The 23,061-nt window shown below is 41.2% G+C and overlaps 1 protein-coding gene across 5 annotated transcripts in view; it reads left to right on the forward strand.

Moving 5' to 3' along the window:
* Positions 1-23,061, forward strand: part of CALD1 (caldesmon 1) — a 115,746-nt gene that overhangs the window by 58,240 nt on the left and 34,445 nt on the right. For all 5 annotated transcript variants that reach the window (XM_054035957.1, XM_054035965.1, XM_054035983.1 and 2 more), the window contains one exon: positions 22,181-22,327. In XM_054035957.1, the coding sequence (XP_053891932.1) occupies positions 22,181-22,327 (147 nt within the window). The remainder of the gene's footprint in view (positions 1-22,180; positions 22,328-23,061) is intronic.

Genomic DNA, 23,061 nt, shown 5'->3' on the forward strand with positions numbered 1-23,061 from the left:
GGGAACACTGAGCAGAGAAGCCTGGACAGTACCCACTGCTCCTCAATTGTGTCAAGGGAGCCAGTGGACTGATTTGACTTAGTGACAGAGAGGTCATTCTGAGGTGGATTGAGAGTGAGGAGGGGGTATGTTAGGGCAGGTGTGATATTCTCACCAATGTAGTGTCCCCTTGACTGTTACATGCCAAATTAGTGCAACTCTAACTTGCTCCGGGAGCCTATTTATCTGCTGGATATGGGGCTGGACATAGAAATGGCATAACACAACCTATTTGCTCCCTCCGCCTCAGTACACCAAGCTTTGTTCTGGCACACTTGGAGACCTAGCCTTTTGCATTCAGGAAGAATAATGATTCAAGTAGTAAATGTCTAGCTTTCACTGACATTTAACTTTTTGTTTTGTTTGAGAAAAAGCTTGATTGAGTCTTTCAATCCCTCACAATGTGTTTTTTCTTTTGAATTTAATAAATCTACAGGACATATCCTGTTATGGTGAGATTAGTTTATTATAGGCGTAGGATGTGAAAGATAAATTGAGATGATAATAGAGCAGAAAAGAAAAATACACAGTCGCTATAGCAGGGAGTGGTGAACCGATTTAGATAAAGTGAGACACACACAGAGTTAGGAGTGAGTTACTCTCCTAACACTTTGCTGGGAGCTGTATTAATGGCTATAGAATTTAAAACTGAATTGCAGTCCCTTATGGTTGCCCAGTAAACCTTTTGAATGTGAACTGAAGCACTACTGTCATCCTGAGTATCCTGAGAGCTCTCAATGGGGTGTTGATTCTCTAGCCTTATGATGGACTCATTAAGTATCATTAACTATTTTAATATTGCATCTTTTTAGCAGGAACATTCAGCTTTTCTGGGATTGTGACCTTCTTTTCTTTTATAGTCTGACAATAACAACACACTCCTTCACCAAAACCCAAACCTTTCTTGAGGTTCAAGAGTTTGGCTATCATCTTTCTTCTCTTTATTTTTTATTTGGGTCCACCTACTTTTTTCATATTTCTGTCTTAACCAGAGCAAGAAATATTTGAACTCTCATGACAAAGCCAACTCCAACAGAATGTGGAGCACCAGTCGGTACAGTTAAACTTCTGACCCTGAACTGTGAACCATTTTGAGATTATTATTATTATTTATTATTCATTTGTATTGTGATAGCACCTTAGAAGCCCCTACTTGTCAACCAGGACCCCATTGTGCTAGGAGCTGTACAAACATGGAACAAAAAGATGGTTCCTTCCACAAAGAGCTTACAGACTAAATAAAAGGTTAACTCCTTGCTGATCAATAGAGCACTTTGAAAAGTTATATACACTTAAACAACAACAAAAACAAAAAGATTTGGGGACAGTTCTTTAGGCCATGCCGTGGTAAGCTGTGGGTACTTGTTTTGTCCTGAGTTTCTATGGAAAGTGAAGGTGAGATGTGAGATAAACACATTTATGAATACAGGATGCAAGATCATGGCTTCTGCTTGGCTCACTGTAGCCAAATTGCCTGTAGGTTTTTAGCCATAAAAGTATATTACGTGTTTCTGAACAGGAGGTTTTGGCTTGCCAATTCCGTATGCTTTATGTTCAACCCTTGGGTACAATTAGAGCAGTACCTTACTGGCACCATTTTCATTATCAACTCCATTTTCTGAGGGATTCGCCTTTATAACTCAGCATAGCTTGGGATGAGCATGATTCAAAAAGCTCAGTGCAGTTGAGATAAGTGTTCAAAAATTGTACAGATCGCTCACATGTCAAAACTAATCTCTGTAACAGCCTCAGTTGAACCATTAACATCTATTTATAAAGTAGGGGCCCAGTAAAGATTTGGAGGTTCAGTTTGACACCGCTTTGGCAGTCCCCATTCCCTCTCCATGACAATCCAATTCTTTTCCATGTACAATGGCCTCTCCCCCATAAGAGGCCCCTTCCTTGGCTTTTTCTCTGCCAGACTTCTGCCTTTCTCCCCTTTTGACTCCCTCCCTTCTACTCTTCTCCTGCCCCCTCCCCCAAGATATTCTGAAAAGCCCTAATGGGTGGCATCTCTTTTCCCACATTCTGATTTTCTTGAAAACCTCTCACCAGTTTAACTTAGCATTAGATATTAGCTACACTTGATAAACAAGCTGAAATATTTATCATATTTTTGCCCCTCTGCTGAGCTATAGCAGATGCCCAGGGCCTTGCAGATTAGTTTCCCATTGGATGAGAAATCACTTACCCAGACTCTGGATATATTCTTAGTGCAACTTGTTTTCTTTACACGTATGCACTAGTCCTGGAATAGAAGTGGTCACAACCACCATGCAGGCAATCATGTCTCTCAGGAATCTCAGCAGAAACATTGATGCCCAATTCTCAAGGCATAATTCTGCCTCAAAAATTGACTCTAGTTAAAGAGATTAAGGCAGAGAACAAACTCTCTTGCTGCTTGTCACAATTCACCCCTAAGAATCTACATAACAGAACCTACAACACAGAATTTTCTTTCTAAGACTAAAAATGTGTTCACACACTATACAACCTTGCAAAACTTTGGGTAACAGTGCTATCTCTTGACTGCTGCCATCTCTCTCTCTCCCTCTCTCTGTCTGACAGTTCTCCATCTTTATGATGCTCATTGGGACTGTTTGTGACCTGAATAGTCACTTAGGGCCAAATTTTCCTCTCCAGTACAATTCCTTGTAGTTCAACTGAGTACAGTTATATTTGAGAGCAGAATTTGGCCCCGTGTCTTGGACAGCCCTCGCTTAACCCTCTTCTGTTTGATGATCCAGTTCCAGGATTGCTGTTACAGGGAATCCCTTTGTCTGGTGGTGGTGCAGTGGGAGGAGGAGACTGTCTAGGTGGCTAGGCAGCATCCAGTACTGTTGGCAGCCTCCATATTGGGCCCCACTGCCACTGAGTTAGAACTAGGATTGCTCAGGAAGTTCAACAATACTTAGCACGTATATTGCGCTTTTCATCATTGAAGTTCTGTACAAGTGTTATTTAATTATTTACGGTGAGGCATATTCTGCCCTAATTTACATCCGTGCAATCTCACTTCTGCCAGTGGGATTGCATGAGGTGTATATGAAAACAGGGTTTGACCGATGCGTCCCAGAATTTGGCCCCTCTGAGCGTGAAGGAGTTTAATTCGGTGATAACCTGGGCTATGAAAAGGCTGATACTGTTGCTGGGCTTCAAAGGTAACAGGTGTCCATCGGGAAGGGAGTTTATTAAAGGATCATAAGGGTGGATAAAGAAGCTAGAGATGCCTATTGAAGTGCCATGGGGAAAGGAATAGCAGAGACTACTTGTGTTTTGCAAGAAGAGAGAACCAATGAAGAAGGAGGCAGTAGCCATTTTGGGATCAGTTCCCTTTAGGTACAGGAAGGGAGATACTGGAGCCTTGGCTGAATTGTCCTGAACCTTTAAAAACAATCGTGTGAATGTGCTGATGGAGTTTTGGGCAAAGGTTCAGAAAGGGATTTTATTTTATCTGAAGTGCCCAGCCCTAATGCATTCACTTAGCTCTGTGTATTAGCAATAAAGCATTTTATGTGGTATAGAGCGGTAAGGTGGTAGAACCTATAAGTACATTCCAGCAGATGAGCTTGCATGAGGAAGATATTTTTCACAGTCTTTTACTTCAAGTAGAGCTGGACTGGAATTGGATTTTCTTTGTTGGCGGAAATTTTGTGATTCCAAAAAACTTTTCTGTTTCAAAATGGAACGCAAACAAACATTTCAAAATTTTCCATGAAAAAAAATTGAAAAACAAAACAAAATTGTTTTGGGCTTGATCAAAATGTGTAGTTTCTATAAAAGCTAAATGTTTCATTCTGATTTTGAAGTTTTATTTTTTTTAATTACAATATAAAATGAATATCTAAAAGAAGTCATTTTGAAATGAAAAATCTAAATATTTTGTCCCGAAAATGTTGAAATGTTCCATTTCAACAGATTGAAAGGATTCATGTTGGGGTGTTTTATCTAATGACATTTTGTCAAAATTGACGTGTTTCTTCAAAATCTTTTGCTTTCAATGAATAGACATTTTCCTAAGGAAAAACATTTTGCCAGAAAATATCCAACCAACACTTTCTTCAAGCTGTATGACAATAAAAGTGTTTTCAAATTAAATTATTTTACTCAAATCTTTCTATGCAGATACTGGTGTGGCCCCCACCAAAACATTCTTGGGAGGTAGAATTATTCCCATTTACAGATGGGGAATTGAGGCACAGGGAAATTAAATAATGTATCCAGAGTCACACAGGAAATTTATGGAAGAGATGGGACTAAGTCTAGATCTCCTGAGTCCCAGTGCAGCACCTTAACCACAAGAAAAGGGTCCAGTTGAGCTAAAACAAAGCCTATCTTATTGCTATGGTTTGGAGGATTGCCTTTCCCAAAACTCTTTGCTTAGGTAGAGCACTGCTAACCTCAGTATTTCTCTCTGTGAATAACATTCTCCTAAAATCCCATCTATTGTGTGAAAATCTTCCTTGGTCATCCCCTGGATGTGGGTAACACCCTTCACTTTTGCAGTGTTGGTGAGACAGAACTATGTTTTTGCCATTTACCTCAATTGTGCTACAGCCTTGTGAAATCCAAGATTGCAGCACACTATGAGAACTTGGCTAAAATACGGTTTGGTCCCATCTACCTTGCAAGACTGGCATGTGTTAAAGGAGAACCATGTTGTGACTGGGTCTTCCAGGGTGATAGTTTCCACAGTGTAGGTGGGACTGAAAGAATTAGAGTTTTGGCTACTAATTTCTCCTTGAGCCATTATTTAGAAGCTGTACTTCAAGAACCCAACCTTTTTCACCAGTTCAAGTGTGGGAAGCAGCAGAGTTTGGCAGCAAGTTAACTTCCTGTCAGTTGATGTAGGGCAGGGTCTCTCCACCCTGTCACACTAGCTTTTTTCACACACTCAGGCAGTACCATCTCAATCTATGTCACAGTGCTTCGAGGAGGCGTCAGATTGTGCTGAGGCACGCTGAGCCTCTGGCAGCCTGAAGCATCTTTGAGGAATCATGGCTTGGAGATGCCTAACAGCAAAGGAAAAGGTACAACCAGCTCCTTTCCCACTCCCCAGCTCCCACAAAGTGTTTTAAACATTGAAACTTCTGATTAAAAATACCTGACAACAGAAGATATTAAGTAAAAAAGTGCCATTATGACATGGCCTTAGGCTATTGCTTGCACAGAGAAAAGCAAGAAAACTTTGCCTCTTTGTTCAGGACTCTGCCAGTAGAGAAATCTGAGAACAATCTGCTATCCCAGTGGATATCATATGTGCTACAATACCCAGGCTCAGTGATGGCAGTCAGTGCAGGATAGTGGTTAGAGCAGAAGACTCGGAGGAGGGATTCATCCAATAGCTTCTACGATTCCCATTTGAAGTCAATGGAAAGACTCACATTGATTTCAGTGAGCTTTGGATCACATCCCTAAGTTCTGGCCTCAGCTATACCACTTATCTGCTATGTGGTCTTGGGTAAATCCTTTATTCCCCAGTTTCTCTTTCTGTAAATTGGGATAACAGTACCCATATTGTGGAGTACACAAGGCTGTTATGATGGTTAATTCATTAGTGTCTGTAAAGCACTTTGAGATTCTTTCATGAAAGGAGCTTTGTAAGTGCCAAGTATTAATGTAACAATGATTGGGAAATAGCCATCACTCTGAATGTTCATCCTGGGAATTTAATGGATTACACCAGGAGCCTTGGCACTTAAATATATTTTGTATTTAACAATGAATTTTCAGTTACTGTTTCTTTAAAATGTGAATTCTGTCCTGGTGAAAGGGCTCGGGTTGCAATGCCTCTGTTTTTCTACAGAACATGTACCTGCAGCATGAGCAGTGGTACCACAAGCTTCTGCTACACTAGTCTAACTAGCTCATGTGCTCCAATCACTATTCTGGAGTGATCATTTGTAGGGTTTAGAAAGTAGCTCATTCTCCAGCCATATTCAGTCCTCTGTCTCTCTGCTGATATTGCCAGCTGCGTAAAAGTGAAAAATGCAGTATCTGGGTAACTTGCCTATCTACTGGGCTGGACCCAGACAAGTACCATAAGAGTCCTAGGTAAGGGTTAGGTTTCAGGACAGGAACAACAGAGAAGGCTGGGAGCACGCTGAGCACAGCAGCTCTGAGCTGCCAGTCAGGCAAGAGAGTAAATGGACGTGGGGAATAGAAAAGTATGCTGCTGAATTATGAACAGGGCCTCGTGAATAATTTGTAATGAACACGTACTCAGTGAATATTGCACTCTTTTCTGCTCAGAAAGAGCAAATTTTTCAAAATAGCCTGAGTGACTTAGGGCTTGTCTACATGGTGAAATTGACCAGCTATTGTAGAATAAACTATTCTGCAATAGGTATTCCAGAATAAACACCCCACATGGACACTATTCCAGAATAAAAGTGATTTTTTTCCAGGATAATTACTCTCTTTTAGAAGTGCACTAATTTTTCCAGAATAAAGTGTCCACACGGGTAGCTAGTCCAGTCAATTCTTCCATGTAGACAAACCTCTAAGAAGCTACATCTCATTGAAAGACAATGGAACATAGGGACCTAAATCACACAGGCATTTCTGAAAAGTGTATCCATATTTTCTTGCAAGCAGATTGTCATTTTCTCTGATTTATTAGTTTTTCAAAATTAATGTTTGGATATTTTCTGTCAATAATTCTTGGTTCCGAGGTAATTTGGTAACAAATATTTGATACTTGAAATTGAATGTATTTTGACTGGACATTCAAGTTCTGTGGCATGTTTCTCTTCCCTGACTGGAGAAGAGTGACTCTCAGCTTCAGATTTCCAATATGAATATTCACTTATTGTGAATTCCAAATTCATTTTCCATAAATATTTTACAGTATTCACTTAAAACACACTATTTTGGCAAACTTTCCTGCCAGTAACCTAATTTGCTAGCATATTAATGGAAAGTACAGTAACTCCTCACTTAAAGTCATCCCGTTTAATGTTTTGTTGCTATGTTGCTGATCAATTAGGGAACGTGCTCGTTTAAAGTTGTGTAATGCTCCCTTATAACGTCGTTTGGCAGCTGCCTGCTTTGTCTACTGCTTGCAGGAAGAACAGCCCTTTGCAGCTAGCTGGTACGGGCTTGGCAGCCCCCTATCAGCTCCCCGCTCCCCTAAATTCCCTGTGCAGCAGCTGCCTGCTGTGTCCCACCCCCACTGCCATGTGCTGCTCCTGCCCTCTGCCTTGGAGCTGCTCCCTGAGACTCCTGCTTGCTGTGCTGGGGGGAAGGGAAGGAAGAGGGGGGCTAATGTCAGGGTGTCCCCCTCCACCCTGCTCCTGCACCTCGCTTACCCCATCTTCCATAGAGCAGGGCTGCGGTCTCAGCAAGCTGATCTAATTAACACGGCAGTGTACTTAAGGGAAATGTGCATATCTCCCTCCATTCCTGTTGCCTTGCAGAGTGAGAGAGTTAACCCTTGAGGGCTCAGCCAATTGCTGGTTCATCATTTAGCAGTAAGGGAAATATCCCACCCTCTGACTCCTCCACCTCAATCAAGCTTCATAATCATCATCACTGTGTACCAGTATTAAATTGTTTGTTTAAAACTTATACTGTGTATGTGTGTGTGTGTGTGTGTGTGTGTGTATATATATAATATAGTCTTTTGTCTGGTGAAATTTTTTTCCCTGGAACCTAACCCCCTCATTTACATGAATTCTTATGGGGAAATTGGATTAGTTTAACATTGTTTTGCTTAAAGTCGCATTTTTCAGGAACATAACTACAACGTTAAGTGAGGAGTTACTGTAACCAATAAAGGGACATGAACAAACTTGAAGTAGATGTATTTAAAAATTCAAATGAATATAGGCAAAATATATTTTGCATTATTTGTCCAGCTCTAGTTATGAATCATTGTATTGCAAGTTTGCGGCTTTTTAAATGGCCCTTTCTGTAAATTGTTGCACAAACCGGGCAAATAATGGTAGCAATAGTGTGCTGTTAATAAAACTGTACATGATCTTGCATATCTTTATTGGGCAATTCATTTCTGGGAAGAATTTTTGCCTTTCATGAAGGTGGAAGACATACCAGGATTAACTTTCAGAGTCATGCATGGAATGAACCTACCTCTAATCCTGTTAGCAAACAACAGGATCAGAGCTCATGATTCCTGTACTGTCTCAGTGAAACTGTCTCCTAATCACCTGCACTGTCGCCAAGAAGTTTCTTAAGTGCATGAAAGAGAGACAGAGGCTTGTTTTTGAAGTCCTTTTTAAAAACAGACATAAGTTTCACTTAAAACAAATTCTCCACACACAGTATCCCTCTAGTGTTTGTACAAAGAATCAGCACAGGCAAAACTTTGTGACATCTGATTCTTGTTAGTTCTTTTCCACACACCATATGTTGTAGCTCTGAACATATTTGTAATACCATTTTTTCCCTAATGTGGTTTATTTCAATTAACATAAGACTTCACAGTCCACTGTGTTTCAATGCGTGTCGTTTTCTTAGAGCAGTTGCTTTCCCGTTGTCTACAACTTTTATTTCAATATTTAGTCTGCTGCAATATGAGAGGGGTTGTCACCTTTTTGCAATTTTTTTTTAGAGATTATTTTCATTTGATGTTCTTGGTGGTGAAGTGATGTCTGACAAAGTTAATTTCTTCAGACTCCTTTTGTAAAAAAACAACAACCGTGCAGCATGCATTGTTCATGCAGCACAGACTTTCCTGTATTTCTGGAAACTGTGGTGGGTGTCTTCAGAGACACCTCTGGCACTGAGCAATAATAAATTACTTCAGGAGACAGCACCACCCCTATATTCTCAGGGGGATCATTCAGAACCTTAGGCCCCTCTATTCATGGGTCCTAGAATAGTATTAACTCCCATCTTTGAGATTACACAAAAAATAGGCCCTGACCACTTGTAGTCATTAAAGATCATGTGGCACTTTTGGCAGAAGTGGGGGAGTTAGCCCTGCCATCTTGAACAAAATGCAGTTTGAGTACATATATTCTACACAATTCCCCTGCTTTTTTGATCAGTTATGGTGGCATTCTTCACTTCAAGTTTTAGGTGCTCAAAGCCAATCAAAACATGGGGAAATTATTTTTTTTTATTAAAATTCACAACTTTTGCAACCTCACAGCTTTCTAAGGCGATGTTTGGCTGAAATGTCACATCCGCCATGGCTGCCTGCGTGCATGATGAATGGCTATATGTTGTAAGTTTGCTTTGCAGCTGAGGAGTCTATGAGGGCATTTGGGTGTTGTGATGTGTGGGTGGTGAACACATGATTGAGGTTGGTCTGGATGTTAACGTCGTCTTAATTGGATGATATCCTTGTTTTTAGTGCATGTGTTGATAGGAAATTCACTTGAGCAACCTTAACTCAAAATTGACAAAGCTTTTTGTGTGTGTGATCTATATTGAACATGCTGCACTTGCATATTACATCCGTTCTATTAATTTTTCACAAGGGAAATGAAATGCAAGTATTGGTGTGTTAAGAAAGCTCTCTATTTCCTAGTGCAGCACTGTCAGACTTACACGTGCACAGAAAAGTCTTCCAAATAGGCAACCAGGATGAAAAGTGGTGGAAGAGATGAAGTTGAGAGGCCAGGGACTCTGGTTTCCAGGTCACAGAGACACATTTCAATTTATAAGCACTCAGCTTTTGCATTTCCTGGATCCTAGCTTCTTTCCTGTATGCTAATTTGGATGAGTGCATCCGATTTTTTATTAATTATTATTATTATTATTAACACTAGAAATAAAAATAAAATTAGATCACATTATCTGTAAAAAAAAAATGACTGCAATTACAGGCCCAAATTCAGATATGACGCATAAAGTGGTTTAAGTTCATTCCCGTTACAGTCCCATGCTACCACCTAGGCCGAGCCTATGCGGTTGAAGCTTTGCTTACATTTCTCATTGCTGAGAAAGGTAGCTCCCACATGTGCTAGAGGAAACTTGTGCTTTGTGCACCACAACTGTAAGTGTTGCTCTGGGCAGAGTTACAAGCCTTGGTGCTTAACATTCCAAGGGTCACCTGGAACCCTGTGTGCATTACAGCTGCTACCATGGCTACAGTCAGCAGAGTTGAGCCAGAGGTAGATACAGTGACATAGTTTTTTTGTAAAAGGCCTAGTAAAGACACCTCTGTACAATCCCTCAAGCCTGTTTACATGCTACTACCAGGTGTAAAAAAGTCTAAGATATGACTGTAGTAGGATGGATGCTGTTTATATCTTATATAACTTATGTCTTCTTCTGACATCTTGGTGGGTAAGTTACAGGAAAAAAACTCCACCTACTGAAAGAACAGGAGTACTTGTGGCACCTTAGAGACTAACAAATTTATTAGAGCATAAGCTTTCGTGGACTACAGCCCACTTCTTCGGATGCATTACAATCCACCTACTGAATTACCAGGAAAGCTGTCTGTGCAGCACTTCTTCTCAAATACAGCACTGAGCAGGCCTAATCCTGTTTAGTATGTGAGCTCTGATAGGATCACAGCTTAATGCGTCTAGGCTGCAGATGGGATGGCTTAATTCAATGAAATTCTTCTCCTTGTATTTAAAGAAAGGTTTGCATATCAGGAAAGACTCGATGAGAACAGAACATTTGTACAGAAATCAATTCAGTTGGTCAGTAATTGTAAGCTATCCCCTCTGCAATGATTTCAGACACTTGTGTTTCAATAGGAGCTTGATCCACAAAGGGCCTGAGGTGTTGCAACTCTGAGCATCATGGTCTCTAACTTTTAGGCTCCTAGATAATAGAGGAACATACTGTGATCCACAAAGCCTGAGTTAGGTGCCTAGGCCCCTGTACAATGAATGGGAAGAGATAAGTGCTTTAGAATGTGATCCGCAAAAGCCAGTACTCTAGGCCAATGGTTCTCAAAGCCAGTCCACCGCTTGTTCAGGGAAAGCCCCTGGCAGGCCAGGCCGGTTTGTTTACCTGCATTGTCCACAGGTTCGGCCGATCACGGCTCCCACTAGCCATGGTTCACCGCTCCAATGGGGGCTGCGGAAAGGGTGGCCAGCATATCCCTCGGCCCGCGCCGCTTCCTCCAGCCCCCATTGGCCTGGAGCGGCGAACCTGGGCCAGTGGGAGCCGCAATCAGCCGAACCTGCGGACGCGGCAGGTAAACAAACTGGTGGACCAGCTTTGAGAACCACTGGTCTAGGTGGGGAGCCATCTAAGCTAGTCAGTGAGAGATGCTGACAAGAGGAGTGTATGCTAAGTCCTGGCCTTCTCATGGAGATAGGCACCTAAGTCCTGCAGGGAGGTGCCTATTTCTACTTAGCGATCCACCAGATCCAACGATCCAGAATGGGAATCTGCCACCTGGAGTCAGGCAGTTTGGGCGCCTAAGACATTATTTGTGGGAATGAGTCAGGCCCCTGCATCACCCCACACAAAATGGCAGGAGGTGCTGGTGGTGCCCAACTTATTACTTTTAGTTCAGTAGTTAAAGTACCTTCCTGAGCAGTGGGAGACCCCTGTTCAAATCCTTTCTCCCCACCCACCCCCAGGCAGAGGGAAGAATTGAACCTGGGTCTTCACAAACCAGGTGAGTGCTGTAATCACTGGACTAAAAGTTATAATGTGGGGACACCTCCACCTCCTGCCAGATTTTGAATTTGGATGCATCCTGCTAGGTGGCTTTTGAGCATCCCTACTGGATTGGGCCCTGAACATGATTTAGGCAGCTGACTGCCTATCTTCTCATGGTTTATTGCTGGAGCTTAGGCAGGAGGGAGGCAGCAATGCACATCTCTAGAGGCAGAAACTTAGGGAACTTTTATCCTGAAAATTTAGGCACTGAGTGAGTTTAGGTGCCTACAGCATTCAGTGGGAGTTTTGTGGCTCACAGTGGAGCCCAAACTGGGATTTAGATACTTTAAACCCAGATTTAGCCTTCTAAATGTGTATCTGGGCTCTGCTTCCTAGTCACAATCCTGTTTCACTTTCTGCTCCAGCTGTAGCGGAGGAACAACCCTGTGTGTGATCCTACAGTCTGTTTTAATGGAAATTTCCAGAATTTCATGAGTATAAATGCTGACTGAGGGTGAAAAATGGGCATGTGCCCTCTAATTTGTTACTATCCCATTGAGTTTCCTCTCAGTAAGGCTGCAGAACTCATCATGTGCTTTCACTCCAATCCCCCCACCAGTTTTTCTTTTGTGATTGTACCTCTGCTGAACTCAGCATTGTGGTTGACTGGAGGGTTCTGAAAATAGGCTTGTAACAACAACAACTTTTTTTCAGCCTTAAATATTTCTGCCTTAAATATAGCAACAGTGGCAAGGTAAATTAGTAAAAATAAAACCACATTCAAAGTAACTGGGCTTATGGTTTAAGTATATTACACATGACATTTATATCAGTGTAAAAGTCTCTCTAAGGAAATGCAAGTTTCACACTCCCAATCTACTATTTCATAAAAAAATAAAACTCAAGAAATCTTTTCTTAAATTACAAAAATACAGGTGGAATCCTGGAATCTTTGCTTGCTTTTTCATTCAGTCTTCCTTACTTAAGCAAACCTCCCGGTGACTTCACTTGGAGTTTAGGCCGAGTAAGAAATCAGCAAAAAGTGAGTTACAACTTCATTTATTATTTATTTGTGATACAGTCAGGCCTAGAGACTGCAGCCTGATTCAGTGCCCCATTGCACATACTCGCATTGAGAGGAAAGTTCATGATTTGGCTTGTAGCAATTGTGGGTAATATTCTGAAGCAAATCCTGATGTCATGTCTTACTCAGGCTAAAAGCCCTGGTCATGTTGCCTGAAAAGGACTGAGTAAGGATTTGGCCTATGGTGGTTTGGAATATGACATTTGTAATAAATCACTAAAAAGTAGAGGTGGTCGCATAGAATAGAAAGCAATTTGCTACAGTAGCAACAAATATAGCAATGATCACAATGGCACGTGCAGATGCAGAAATTAACTTTTACTGTCTTCCTTTTGAGATTGTTATCTTGTTATGTGCACTTCTTTGAATGGCCCATATGTAGGATTTCTGGGTGAATTCCACTAAGCTTTAAGGAAAGCAGTCATAGACTAACTTCAGTGGTTCAAAGCCCATAAGAAACTTTGCTAATTATTGTTTTCTTCTCGGTTACTGTTGTTTCTTTGTCTTAAAGCCTCTGAATTAAAACAGGTTTAATACAGTACACTGCTCATCTATTGTGGATGAAGTGAAACTGCAAACCATTATAGACTCCACATGTTGAGAGAATTTCAAACTTTACTGGGACCCTTCCAACAAACCCTTTTATCTGCATATAATATATGTTGGATGCAAATTTGACATTATTTCAGTAGCTGAAGGTTTTTACCCTTCATGTTTACAGCCCTGCATGCGATTTGTGCTGAGGTACTCAGAGGCAAGTTTCCAGAGCTATTTGGATGTGGTCAGAGAATCTGCTTGCATTTCACATTATGAAACAGATCATCAGTTTTCTGCCATGAAAAAATAACAGGGGCACGCATGAGTCATTTTGCCTTTGTACACAATAAGGCAGTGATATGATATGCTGGCTTCAACTGCAAGGTCTGGGTTTTAGGACCTGGATCTAAAAACAAAACAATAGTGTCATCATGAACCAGGGAACTGTGGGGGGTGAATTTGGCTGGATATGCCAAATTATTGGGAAAAACTGAGGTCCACATTTCAATGGAGGCCTCTGATTTTGGAAGGCAGGATCTATCCCAGGGGCTTAAGCACAGTTCTGAATATACAATGCTTACGTACAAACATGTTCCTCCTTTTGCCTTTCTCCTGCTACTAGGCAGGAATGACTAGGTATCCACAAAGTAACATTCTCTTTAATATGGAATCACTTTCCCCTGTGATCATTGGTCTGCTCATCACTTTTTTATACCTTGTGCCAGGGCCGGCTCCAGCATTTATGCCGCCCCAAGCAAAAAAAAAAAAAAACCTTCGCTCCTAGAGGAAGTGAGGGACCTGCCGCCCCCAAATTGCCGCAGGTGCCGCCCCTCTCCCTTGGCCGCCCCAAGCACCTGCTGGAGCCGGCCCTGCCTTGTGCCAAAATGTGAAACATTCTGCTTTCACTCTTTGCAGATTCCCTAAAACGGATGAATGAATCTGTTCTTTCCTTAGTTAAGAGCAAGGGTTTAATGCTCCACCACATCAAAGGGGAACAAACCTCAAAGAATGAAAGATACAAGCTGATCTGTCAGATGGAAATTTTCTTTCCTATACTTATCTTTTCTCTCACAGAAAAATGCAAGGGGCCAGATCCTCAACTGATATAAAGAGTGGAGCATCTGGCTTAGTACAAGCTTTCATTTATTGCAGTAGTATACCCTATTTAACATTGCCATGTTTCATATTGATGCCTAAAATCGGCAAAAATAGGAATCATAACGAAAAGCAGGATATTCAGGATGCAAAGACTGAAAGAAAAATACTTAGGGCCAGATTCTGATTCCCTTACTCATATTGAATAAATATCTCTCCTTAGTGAAAATCATGCCTTTAAAATCAATGAGGGTACACAAAGTGAATAAGGACATCAGAAATAAGAAAAGCTGCAGTTGTGCAGAAGACACAGGTGAGACCACCGTATGTAAAGGTCTGCCATGCTTTTCATTGCCCCTGGAGAGCTGCACTGATGGAATACGTATGCAGTTAGCCCACCTAGAATATGTACTCTAGGAAGATCTTTGAAATAGCTAAGAAACTGTTGACAAAAAGACCAAAAATACATGAGAAACAGGGGGGTCTTGAAGAAACAAAAAGGCAAAGTCAGGTCAATGGCAGGAGATTCATAGTTTTTAAGTCCAGAAGGTAGTTCATCTAGTTTGACCTCCTGTATATTGCAGGGCATAATATGAGCCCAAAAATTCAGGAAAGGCATCCAGTCTTGATATGAAGACAGCAAAGAATGGAGAATCCACCACTTTCCTTGGTAGTTTGTTCCAATGGTTCATCACATTCACTGTTAACAATTTGTGCCTTATTTCTCATTTTAATTTGTCTGACTTTAACGGCCCACCAATGGTTCTTTTTATTATTTTCTCTGCGAAATCAGATGTGAGAAACAAAATCCTGTGAGTCAAATTCAAAAGCATGAGACAGAAAGATCTTATTATTAAGTATTAAAATTAATGCACATACAGATAATTGTGATGGCTAAGCCAGGATCACTATAATCATGATTCTGAGTTTCCACTATAACCTCCTGCTTTCACTGATGCATGTCTCTCTGAAACATTAACATTTCTAGGCTAGGTCCATACACAAAAGTGAATCTTTTTTTTTAATAAGTTTGAGCAGAATCCCTACAACTTTTTGAGTACAATGGAGTAAGAGGAAAAAATAGAATTTTTCCAGTAATAAAAAAAATGTAACCACACGTTTTAAGTCAGGCGTGAGCAAAACAGCTGAAGTTTGAAACATGAAACTTGACATAAATGTAACTCTCACTGGCAACTTGTGCCTTGGCTAGATTTGGAAAAAAATTGATTGCATTTGTTTATATTCATAGTTTTGAAGTGTGTCTGTTACAATACAAAGTATATGCACAATAAAACATTAGAAGCATATGCAGTAGTAACTATAAATTGACAGAATATCAACAATAACTAGGGTTGCCAACGTTGTCGTTAAAAAATAAAGGACTTTTTTCTTAACGTTCCCTCCCCACCCCTTCTCCAGATATTATTAATTATTCTTCTTATTAAAAATAATTAATAAGCAGCACTCAACTACATTCGCCAGGCATATTTCTTGCTACATTTTGCAGCATTCAGCAACTCCTGATCTTGTTGTACAGAGATGATAAAACAAGGGATGTCCCCTCTAATAAGGGACTGTTCGCAACTGTAACAATAACACAAAGGGAACTCCCCAACCTGTATAATAACAGAGTCCATCCTCACTCCACCCATCCCCTCAGGAAGAGCCTGAGTAAATAGACAGGCCTTTCAATGAGCACTAAAGGCTAACTAACCCAGCTCTGATGGAGCAAGTTTGTGAGCGAAGGCTGGTGTCAAGGGTCTTCTACTGAAGTCCCTCCTCTGGCACCAGCCTCCAGCCATACAGATCTACTGATCCACTGTGTTTAGATACTAATGTTCTACATGCCTTAAAAATATGCAGATAGGACACATACCAGTACAGTACTTGGGTGTATACATGGTCTGATCTCATTTCCCCTGCTGGAACACACAGAGAGTAAGCAGTCTCCAAGATGTGCAGGACCCAAACTATAAAACGCTTCAAGATAACAAAATGTTAGCCATTTGAAAATAGCTTACTGGATATGTGCAATAGAAAATTTTATTCAGCCTACAGTCGTGCATGTTTGTGCAGCTGGTTCAGTGTGCATTGGTTGGTAGAATGAGCAGGCTATTTCCACCTGTGGCGGTATTTTCAAGGAGAAGAGAAAAAGGCTTAATAGTATATGGGGGACATGCTGTGGGGAAGGAAGCTGGACCATTTACAAAAATTCAGAAACCTTGGGGAGGTGAGATTTGTTTTGAAATTGTTTGCACCCCTCTGACTTCCTGCAGCCAGAATCTCTGCTCAGACGCACAGGTATCTCTTTCATTCTCAATTTCCCATCTCTAGTGGAATGGTGAGACCAGCTTAAGTTAGTCACTTCCCTGTCACATCTGGATTCCTTAGCAATCTCCACAGTTAAGACACCTATTTTCCAGCTTTTGCCAACCACTGGATGAGGTTCATGACAAGTTGGGTTAGGCGATTGCTGATATTTATTAATATAGTTTAAATTATAACCCTGTAAGGATTTAGAACCATCAGGTTCAGCTTATAACTAATCAATGGAACTACGTGTTTTCATTGCAACCTTCTTCTGCCTCCCCTTCCATTCCCTGATGAATTCCCCACATTCCCTCCTATTCTGTATTTGCACCTTGTATTAAATAAGACCGTAACTTCTTTTTAGGGCAGTGACCATGTGTTCCTATGTGTTTGTACAATGCCTGCTACAGTGGGCCTCCCATTTTGATTGGGACATTTCAGTGCTACCATAATATAGATATATTACTATTATTACTTTTATTTAACATGAGAGCTGGGCAACATTTTTTAAAGAAACTCTAAACCAGAAAGCCTGGGATGAGTTTGAGGTTTGAGCTGATTTGTGGAAACCAAGTGGAAACCAACTGAAGCTTGATGGTATTGAATGGTTATGGCACAAAAGCGTTCTAACCTTGGCTGAGATTCCCATTCAGTATTTTAGCTTTATTCAAATCCCAAACTCAAAATAAAACGCAGAGGATGCAAAATCTTTATGAACCAAAACCCGAGAAAGTTTGTGTGAGCCTGTATAAACCAAAACCACGAGTTTCACACACAGCTGTAGTCACAGATCTGTCACAGAAAGCCCTATGGTGACATCTTGGCTCTTTTGAAGTCAAAGGGAGTTTTGCCATTGACTTCAGTGGGGCCAAGATTTCACCTCCGGAGGTTTAAAAATTATTCCACCTGTTCTGCAGGGACAAATGTCTATTTTTGCAGGAACTCAGTGTTAATTAATAAAATCCACATTGCAGAGTAGGAAATGTCCTGTGGGGCAAATGGAATTTTTGGTTTCCAGTATTTCACATGCACTGTAATAAGGTATTATAATAGTAATAAAGTCTTATTACTAATGATTAACAAGAGAGCTATGTTAACATGCTTCAGGACTTTGACACAGTTGAATGATCATAGATTACAATTTATTTTCCATGTCATAAGCATAGAGAGTTTAATCAAAGAAGCAGCCAACTCTCTGCTCTTTTCCTATCATCACTTGGATAGAGAGCGCGTCATCTTTGGTAGAGAGGCAGGAGGCAGTTTCCAGCCATCTTCCTTTCATCTGAATGTTTAATAAGATGTATCAGGTGTCAGAAAGTGTGGAGGACCTGTTGAGTGCAAGCTGTTTTCTCACTGCTTAATATAGCAGAGTAGCTAACGGAATACAGAAACTTACCTGGAAAGAAACACATCTACAGAACGTGACAAATGGATGTAAGGTTGGTTAAGCGCGGTTTGCGTGGATTCAGCATATCAAAATAGCTCTTCAAGGGTGGATTATAGAGAAGTAACAAAGGTCATTATGGTTATCAAATAACCCTCTCTCAGATATGTAGCACTGAGGTCTGGGCTTCTTTATTTTGTTATTTACTATTTGCATTAAAAGTGTGCTAGATGATGGACAGCATAAATGCAAAAACAGGGTTTTTGCCCTAAAGAGCTTCTAGTCTAATTTTAGATGTGATGCAACTAGTGAGAGGACCAAACAGTGGGGGAGAAAGTGTGATGAAGGACATGGGTTACTGCAGTCACATCACATCAGTGAGCACATAGTTACTCATGTATAGTGGGTGCATGTATTGGTGGTTCCGCTGGAGATGTTTATGTACTTTTAATGGTAAACTAAGGATATGTCTACACTGCAGCGTAAGCCCAGGCTAGAGGCCAGGCTCAAGCTAACCTCCCTTGCATCTACACTGCAATTGCGCTAACCCAGGGCTCACACCCAGGGTCCCACGACTCTGGAGGGCTGGAGGGGCCAAACTTGAGTTAAGCCGGGACCCAGGGTCCAAGCCCTATTGCTTTGCAGTCCAGACGTAGGCTCACTTGACTTGGAATCAGCCAGAAGTATCCCACAATTCCATGGGACAACTTCTTTAGTCCTCTCTATCCCAACAATCTGCAATCCACTCTATTGAGAACAGAAGCCACAAACACACACCCCTTTGCCAACTGCAGCAGCTCAGGTCAGCGTTGTCCCATTCTCTTCTGATCACCGATCTGCAAGCACACTATCAGAGAGCCTCTTGAGTTTGCAATGGAGAACGAACCAATCAAACCTTTTGTAAAGTGAGCTGCTTCCTGGTAATGTGCAAGGTGGGCAGTAAAGTTTTCCCACAGTGCACCACGATCCTAGGGCTAAAACGGCCACATTTCAGGGAGGGGGCATTAGGGACTCTGGGATATGGTTATTTTGACTTGGGTCTGTGCGTTGTAGTGTGGACACCAGAGCCCTAGGTTCAAGCATAGGTTAGAAAAGCCTTAGCATAGAGTTAAAATACAGTGTAGATACACAAACCAGGGTTCCCTAACATGAGTCAGCTGATAGAAGTCCCACTAACCCTGGGCTTACATTGCAGTATAGACATACCCTTAGTTGCTTCTTCATGCATCAGGGAGGAAGAGAGATTTTAGGAGAGATTTGAGACAAGGTTGGTAGTATTTGCGAATTGAATACAGGGGCACTGGAACAATTTGTATAGTGGGGCTGCTGAGAGCCATTGAGCCAAACTGTAAACCCTGTATATGATGGAAACCACTTCAAGCTGGGGGGTGCAACAGCATCACTACTTCCAGCACCTATGGCTGAATATGGACGGCATTTCATGAATACAGGATAGTGTGGAAAAAGACATGAGAGGCCGGCGTGGGAGAAGGAGCTTTGTAGTCAGAGGAATAGATTGTCAAGTGCACAAATGGCACTTAGATGCCTTACTCCCATTGATTTTCCTATTGTCTAACTCTCTTTGAAGGCCAATGGGAGTTGAGCATCCAAATTGAAAATCTATCCCATAAAGGATTCCGGAGCAATTTTCTTAACACCAAGGTTGCTAATTATATTATGCCTAGCTATTCCCTCCTGCATTTTCAACTGGAGGAATTTTTCCTCCTATTTTAACTGTTGCACAGTGTGACTGGTTTGTAAAGGCTGCCATGTTTTATTCCAGAAATAGTTGCATTTCTGAGATGAGTGAAGCAGCCCATAGAGAGACAGCCTAGAAAGTAATTTGGGACATTTCTGGATAAAATATGCTACAGAAAACTAAGATACTATTAGTAATTATTGCTATTGCATCTACTAATCAAACATTGAGGAAAAGTAATGAATTCACACATATACCAACATAAAAGTTAATCTTTGCGTGTAGCGTCTGATATCTGATAGTTGCATTGTTTTTGTGCATGTACCTATATACTGTAGGCAAGCTATTTGGTATAACATATACAATAGGTGCACTTAAAAGTTACTACCACTTTGAGGGATATTACTAGTTTTGGGGTTTTTTTTACTCATTATTTGTATTATAGGGGCCCAAGAACAGGAAACATAAGTTTTGCCCTCATCTGACATATGTAGCAGGTTAAGGATATTTTGGTTTCCTTTTTAACTTTCGGGCGGATTGGTGATTTTCAAAAAGGGCATACGGGGGTTTCTTCACTTTGCTGTGTATGAGCCTTCTATTTGTGCATAGTGGGAGGAGTAAACAACTTCATCATCTTTTAGGGTCATGGTTTAGACATCACACTAACCACGTCTGGTGGAAACTGACTCACCCATCCTCATTGCCCAGCTGCCAGAGGCTAAACACAGCACTCCTTTGTCAAAGTATTGTCAGAGCCACAATAGAGGGCTCTCACAGCTGGAGTTCTGACAGGACTAAAAACATGTAAGGCTCCATGCAGCCAGAGTCTTTCATTGTTAAGTGGTCCTTTTGCAATCAGTTTATTCAGTGCATTTGTATCGCAGGGAGAGTCTGCCTCCAGGAACATATTTAAGACACCATTAGTTTGTTATTGCTTTCACTTGCTTTCCATTTTAGAACTAAATGAATAGTTGGTATCCCTTTAAATTAATGGCAAATGACAATGGCTTTTTTTCTGTCTTCCCTGCCCCTTCTCTCCTGCTTTGAACTCTCCTCCCAACCTTGCCATGATTTGTGGCCACTCTACTTCACCCACCCTTCACTTTCTGTGATGAGGACTTCTAATGAAAAGGAGAAGTTAAAAGCTCTTGTGGGGTGGAGGGCATGAATCATAGAATCATAGAAATGTAGGGCTGGAAGGGACCTGACGAGGTCATCTAGTCAGGCCTCTGTGCTGAGGTAGGACCAAATATACCTAGACCATCCTTGACAGGTATTTTGTCTAACCTGTTCTTAAAATCCTCCAGTGACAGGGATTCTACAACTTCCTTTGGGAGCCTATTCCAGTGCTTAACCACTCTTATAGTTAGAAAGGGTTTCCTAATAGCTATCTTAAATCTCCCTTGCTGTAAACGTAGCAATTTATTTCTTGTCCTACCCTCAGTGGACATGGAGAACAATTGATCATCATCCTCTTTATAACAGCCCTTCACATATTTGAAGACTTATCATTACTCTCCTCAGTCTTCTATTCTCTAGACTAAACAAGCAAAGTGTTTCACATAGGAAAAAAAATCAAATCCACAACTACGAAATGGGAAATAACTGGCTAGGTGGCCATACTGCTGAAAAGAATCTGGGGGTTATAGTAGATGACAAATTGAACGTGAGTCTACAATGTGATGCAGTTGCAAAAAAGGCTAATATCATGCCGGTGTGTAACAACAGGAGTGTCGTATGGGGGACCCAGGAAGTAACTGTCTCACTCTGCTTGGCACTGATGAGGCCTCAGCTGCAGTTTTGTGCCCAATTCTGCGTGCCACACTTTAGGAAGGATGTGGACAAATTACAGAGTGTCCAGAGGAGAACAACAAGTCTTTGCTGAGGCACAGTGTTGGTGAGAGGGACATGGGGAGAAGTTTGCACTGCTGCTATGCTTTCACAAAGAGTAAGACTGATAGGAAGCTAACATATGCCAAACCAGATTAGGCCACTGGTTTAATCAAGGAAGGTATTCTGCTTCCAACAGTGCCTAATACATAATGTTTCTGAAGAAGTCATCCCTTCCTCCACCCACTCATTTTCACAGCCTGTTGTTCAGTGCTGGACATAGGAGAAAAGATCCTTCCAGATCCTTGCAGGCAGTCAAATTACTTCACTTACTTTAGCATTCTAAATGAGAGGCTTATATCTTGCTTCCCTTTCAGTTAGGATGAATTCCATTGTAGTAATCTTCTAGGGGAGATGATCACGCTGGGCTTTCAGCCTTGTGTCTACACCATGGTGGTCTGATCTGGAGCTGTGATGTCAAAGAGAGCACTAACTGAAAAAGCAAAGTAAAATTTTTGCATAAACTTCTGTATTTGACAATGTCCCTTTAAATCACATAGCCAGCACCACTGAAGGCGTATTTTGGATTGCAAAAATCATTCATAAAACATATGAATATATATGGTCTTATCTTTATTAACCCCTTTCAAATGATGCATTGCAGACTAGCCTATCAAAGAAATGATGATGATGAGGAAGAAGCCGCCAGAGAACGCCGTCGACGGGCTCGACAGGAGAGGCTGCGGCAAAAGGAAGATGATGATCTAACAGGACAAGTGACAGAGAAATCAGAAGTTAATGCCCAGAACAGGTAAGCTTCTACTCCGTGGGTTGTGTACAGATGAATTGGCAGAGTTTTCAGTCCAGGGAATGGATATATTTAGAGCATATACTTCAAGTTTTAGAAATTAAGATCCAGATTCTGCCAATCTTACTTTGAATAAGACCTTACTCTGTGAGAAGTCCCACTGGTATCAAAGGAACTTCTTGGAGATGAAGGTACTACTCATGGTGAGCAAAGGTGGAAGAATTGGGCCTTAAGTATTTCTATCATTAGAATATATCTTTGTAAATAAATAAAATCAGAGCAAACCTACAATTATAATAAGATGTTTGTTCATAACCTTTTCAGGGATCAGTAATATTCGTTATTGCATCAAGTGATAGGTCAGATCTAGACCTCAAGCTGAAATTCACCTCCACTAGCTCCCATGTCTGGTAGATAGAACCCTCCTTGCTGAGCAGGGGAAAGTTCGGAAAAAAGAGATGTTCTTTGTTCATGGATGCTCACCATTTTCCTGTGCAAAGCAAAAACATCTGGAAAGGGAAAAAATTAATATAGAAGAAGAAGAATACCACAGAAGTTTGAAGGAGCCTAGATCCCTCGGGAGACTGGCAATGGAATCCAGTACTGGTACCGATGGCTAGACAATGGCATGTATGAAACTAGGTTGGTGGACCAGTGTCCATATCACCATTGCATTTTTCACTAATTGCGCCCTCACTTGCAGGCAGTCTCAGCACAGGCCATTTGTACAGAACTGG

Source organism: Malaclemys terrapin, chromosome 1, assembly GCF_027887155.1.
Source record: "Malaclemys terrapin pileata isolate rMalTer1 chromosome 1, rMalTer1.hap1, whole genome shotgun sequence".
Classification (NCBI taxonomy): domain Eukaryota; kingdom Metazoa; phylum Chordata; order Testudines; family Emydidae; genus Malaclemys; species Malaclemys terrapin.